This window comes from Hordeum vulgare, chromosome 3H, assembly GCF_904849725.1.
Source record: "Hordeum vulgare subsp. vulgare chromosome 3H, MorexV3_pseudomolecules_assembly, whole genome shotgun sequence".
Classification (NCBI taxonomy): Eukaryota; Viridiplantae; Streptophyta; class Magnoliopsida; order Poales; family Poaceae; genus Hordeum; species Hordeum vulgare.
In genome coordinates, this window is record NC_058520.1 from 298,065,985 (window position 1) to 298,070,686 (window position 4,702).

At 44.9% G+C, this 4,702-nt stretch overlaps 1 protein-coding gene across 1 annotated transcript; it reads right to left on the reverse strand.

Moving 5' to 3' along the window:
- Window positions 1-1,842: 1,842 nt before the first annotated feature.
- Window positions 1,843-4,338, reverse strand: LOC123443687 (V-type proton ATPase subunit F). Its single transcript, XM_045120187.1, has 5 exons — window positions 4,132-4,338; window positions 3,941-4,037; window positions 3,411-3,492; window positions 2,908-2,990; window positions 1,843-2,409 (listed from the first exon to the last, which is right to left on the reverse strand). The coding sequence occupies exons 2-5, from the start codon at window positions 4,001-4,003 to the stop codon at window positions 2,245-2,247; spliced, it is 393 nt and encodes a 130-aa protein (XP_044976122.1). The 5' UTR covers window positions 4,004-4,037; window positions 4,132-4,338; the 3' UTR covers window positions 1,843-2,244.
- Window positions 4,339-4,702: the final 364 nt, after the last annotated feature.

Here is a 4,702-nt window from a genome sequence, read left to right on the forward strand (position 1 = left end):
TCGGAGGGGCTAACCAGTGGTTCAACCGTGGCTGGGATGCTGTTGGCTCACCACTTGGCTTCCCACTGACATGCAGTTCATTGATGAAGGAGTTCACAAAAGCATTGGTCACATATGGAGTCTGGTGGATATCCTCATGTATCGCTTTCCTCCTCGAAATACATAAGCCTGATGTGTTCCTGCTGCAGCCCAACTGTGTTTTTAGCTTATCTGATAGCTTATGACTCGGCATGCGTGTTTTTAGCTTATCTGATAGCTTATGACTTGGCATGATGCAGGCTCATGGGATGGCCCGTCCAATTGCTCGATCGTGGCGAGCTTTTAGGTTTTCTGTTAGCGACTGAATAAAAGGAAAGAAAGAAAATGATGCAAGTTTAGCGCGTCGCAAAATCTCTCTACCGTTCCCTTCCACCTCGTGTGTGTGTGTGTGTTGTGATTTTCAGAAAAAATCCAAAGAAAGAGAGAGTAGATCACGGCTTCATAACCAACATCCCCGAGGAGACACCGTCCCCTTCTCGCCCCCTTGCCATGCACTAGGACTGCAAAGCCCGGACCCACTGCACCGACGCCGGTGGCAATGCGCACCCCCACACCATGATGCTTCTCCTCCACGCTGATGCTTCGCCAAGCTCTCATGTAGCTCGTGGTCGGAGTGTCGACTGGGGCCGCCGTGGTGACGCTTCTCCTCCACGACCACCACGAGAACGCATGCAAGAAGCTCCGGTGCTCCACCTCCACGAGATGTCGAGACCACGACCACATTCTAGACAACACTGCCACTCCTGCACCCATCCAGGGCCTACCTAGCTTGACCAGCGCCATCGGGCCGGCGAGACTGACCAGACCAGAGAGTTGGTTTGTCCAAGTCTCATATTGGGGCTCGCCGTAGCACCGAGCCGAGCCCCGGTCTCGACCATCGTCAGCAAGCTTTTGGTTGCTCAATCCAATTTTGAATCGTGCCCAGTAGACAGCGGGCATGAGGATGACACTTGTTGTAGAGAAGCAATTGTCCCTGTTGTTAAGCACGGGATGGCGTGAAGATGGAGCACGCCTCCAATTAATTCTGAATCGTACGGGCCTGAGGATGATAGTTGTTGTAGAGAAGCAACCGTCCCTGTTGTCGAGCAGAGGATGGCGTGAAGATGGAGCACGCCTCCAATTGGACAGCGGGCTCAAGGATGGCAATTAGGGAAGAGCGGCGGTCCAGATGAAAAAACAAAAAATCATGAGGAAGCTGGTTGGGTGAAGATTGCCACTATTTTAATCTCATGGGTCCCACAGGTAAGAGGTCGAGGGTGAGTGAACTCACCACCAACTCAAATCTTTAGAAATAGGAAAGATTTTAAAAAAACGATTCCTTCCAACCGACGGATAATACTCAGTTCATCGACCCGCGTCCCTTGCCTGACGCATGTCCCCGTTGGGACCTATCATCCCTATCCCCTCTTCTGCTCGCCCGATCCCGCTCCAGCCAGAGATCCCTCCGACCGCGGCTCTCCTGTGCCACCACAACCTCCTTCCCTTCGTCTCACACGCCCCCTCTCCCCACCCCCTTGTCCAGTCCATCTTTCATTAACCTTTTTTGCAACACCACTTTTGTTGCAAAAAAGTCATTCCACAACATCATCTATGTTGCAAAAAAAATCTGCAACATCTTTGTTACAAAAATCATTCCACAACATCATCTATGATGCAAAAAAAAAAAAAATCCGCAGCACCACCTTTGTTGCAAAAATCATTCCGCACCATCATCTATGTTAAAAAAAAATCTGCGACGCGACCTTTGTTGCAAAAATCATTCTGTAACATCATCTATGTTGCAAAAAATAGTAAAGACAAAACTAAAAAAAATGCAACACCATTTTTATTGTAAATGTTTCTGCAACAAGATGTTTCTTGTAACACAACATAGCAGCCCCCAAGATTTTAGGGTCAACCATACCCGGCCTGTGCATTTTGGTCGCACACAACTAATTTGCAAGGTAAAGCTTGCACATTTGGAATCAAGTCAATGGCAGCACCACAGACCAAATGTTTTCCTGTTTCCCTTGTTCTAATATCCAAACTCCAAAAGAAGAGTAAAAAATTATTACATTAACCCGCTGGTCCAATCCAGATTATTTACTCCTTATTCGTGCGCCCACAACAGAATGGCATGAATAATTTAATACAGATACATGGAGCAGGAAGTCCGCAAATAACTCGATCAAAGCGTGATGCCCCTGTTATCAACAAGGTTGCTACTCAACGCCTATCAGAAGCAACCGAGTCAGCAGAAAATAGATACTTCACACGAGAAAGGACCGAATCACTTGCTGGATCATATGGATGGTCCTTGGATGGGATTTCCAATATCGCAGGGATTGGCTTGTTGTAGCTATCCACCAGAAATCTAATCATGTTTGCAATCTGGGACATACAAGAAACATGTAAGAAGCTAACCCTAATGCTCTCATAGCATTATTTCATCAACATGTACAAGACACGCATCTGGTTCTGGTAATCTAGTACACATACCCTTTTTTGATGTATTAGGAAAAAGGGTGTCGCTTGTAACACAAACTCTATTCTCTCCTTAATTAATCGATGAGGCAAAGCTTATGCCTCCGTTTCAGAAAAAAGAAAAAGACTAGATGTTTTGTTGAGTTTCAGCAGCCCTGTTCAGATGTTCCTTATTGATAAAGTAAAATCTACCACAGGAGAACTTTTGAGTTTCAACAGCCTCATCTATTTGTTCACAGCAGAAGGAGCTGAGTCTAAAGAAAATAATCAGGACTACTTAAACCCCAAAAAAATCATGAGCACCCTCTTTCTTTAGGTGATACATACACTTGCAGGATTCTGACAAAATAATTTGCTGATTCTTAAGAGAAGAAATATATGCATTTATAACAATGGTTTACTTACATATTGGCTGATGAGCACAATAGCAATATCCTCCCTTGCAGTAAATTCTTTAAATGCATCTTCAATCTGTTTCACTGTGGTTTCTGTAAGATAGCACACAAAGAAAAGAAAAAAAAACGTATTTATTCAAGTCCTGTGGATAAGTGTCCGAAGACTATAACAACACAGCAGCAACATAACGGACACGTATCGCCGAAAGAAATGATAAGTGGAATTATGTGACAGGAGTAAATGTGATATTTGAGGTTGTTTAAAATTGATAAAAGCCTAGGACTGGGCAAACCAGTTGTAAAGATGTTTCTCTTAACACAATAACGAATAAATAAAGCTTTGCCATGACAGTAATAAGAAATGCTTAAGAAAAACTAGACACTAAGGAGGTTTTCTTCAAACATTCTGTTGGCAACCATTCAACACAATTTCATAGACAACAGATACAATTTCTACAGAAATCTTATGTCAACTGTTTACTAACAATGCTATGTTTAAGTTCAGGATAGTACTGTTATCCACAAGAAGGTAATTTGTTTTCTTGCGCAGATCAACATTGCCAACCCCAGCCATCAAAAACCCAGTAACAGTGTCCTGCAAGAATAAGAAAGCCCAATGTCAAACAGCACTTTGGTTGTCAAAAACATCATTCATTCATCATATAACATTATTTTTCGTTGTCAAATCATGTACACCAAATTGGCATTTACAAGAAGTCAACTTCTCATTTCCATCTAGATGGTTAAAAAACAATTTATTTGGTAACAACAAATACACGATGGATTAATCATTAGTTCCCAAGTAAATCATCCATGCTTGCGAATCTACATCACCACGCCCCTGGAAGCCTATATTATTTTCTAGCATCGGCTAACACGGAGCGGATCGCTGATGATTTGCCCGGACTCTAGGACGATTGCCGGAGTGGGGGAAAGGCAGATGCAAGTTACCCCCAACACCCGGTTACATATTTCTAGTCAACAGATGCTCAAATATTAACAGAAGCTTCAGCAACATTAAGATCAAAGGGTGGATAGATCACCTCATCAGCGATGATGGCGATGAGCGCGGAGTTGTTCGCCGGGATATTGGACCTCCCCGCCATTACTGCTGTCAAAAACCAACCGGCTGCAAGGAATCTACCAAATAGAGCAAAAGGAGGCAAATCGGGTAAACAAATCAGTGTGAAACAAGAGGTGCGGACGCATATAGTTAGTTAAAATCAGATCGAACCTTGCAGTAGATATGAAAGCAGGAATCACAGGCACGGATCCAGACGAAAGAAGGAGCGGGTTGGAGATCCGGTGGTACAGGAGAAAAAAAATATGGAGGCGAAGAGGCGGGTTAGAAGGGGACTCGGTGCAGGGGAGCCGGAGGAGGGAGGAACGTGGATAGCTTGGCGACGACGGAGATCGGATCGGGGCAGGACTCCACGAGGACCGGATGGGTCGGATACGGGCCCAAACGGGTCGGATTCAATTTAGAATATCCGGCTGATGTTCTACGAAAAAAGTAAATGTATAGACCAACTCCAACAGAACAAGCCATTTCGTCTGTTCATATGTTTATTTCGATCCGTGCAGACAAAAACACCGGTCCAACACGCTGATTCATTCTTAAAAGCCTTCCGATTCGCATCCGTACCGATCCATTTCCAACCCAAATTTACGCGTGAAATGCGTCGGCACGGACGCGAAGCGGACGCACCGCGCGTCTCCTCGATGTCCACCGCGATCCCACTTGGCGGCCTCCCAACTACCGTCCGTCGTCTAATTTAAGATGACCACCGACACCAGGCCAACTA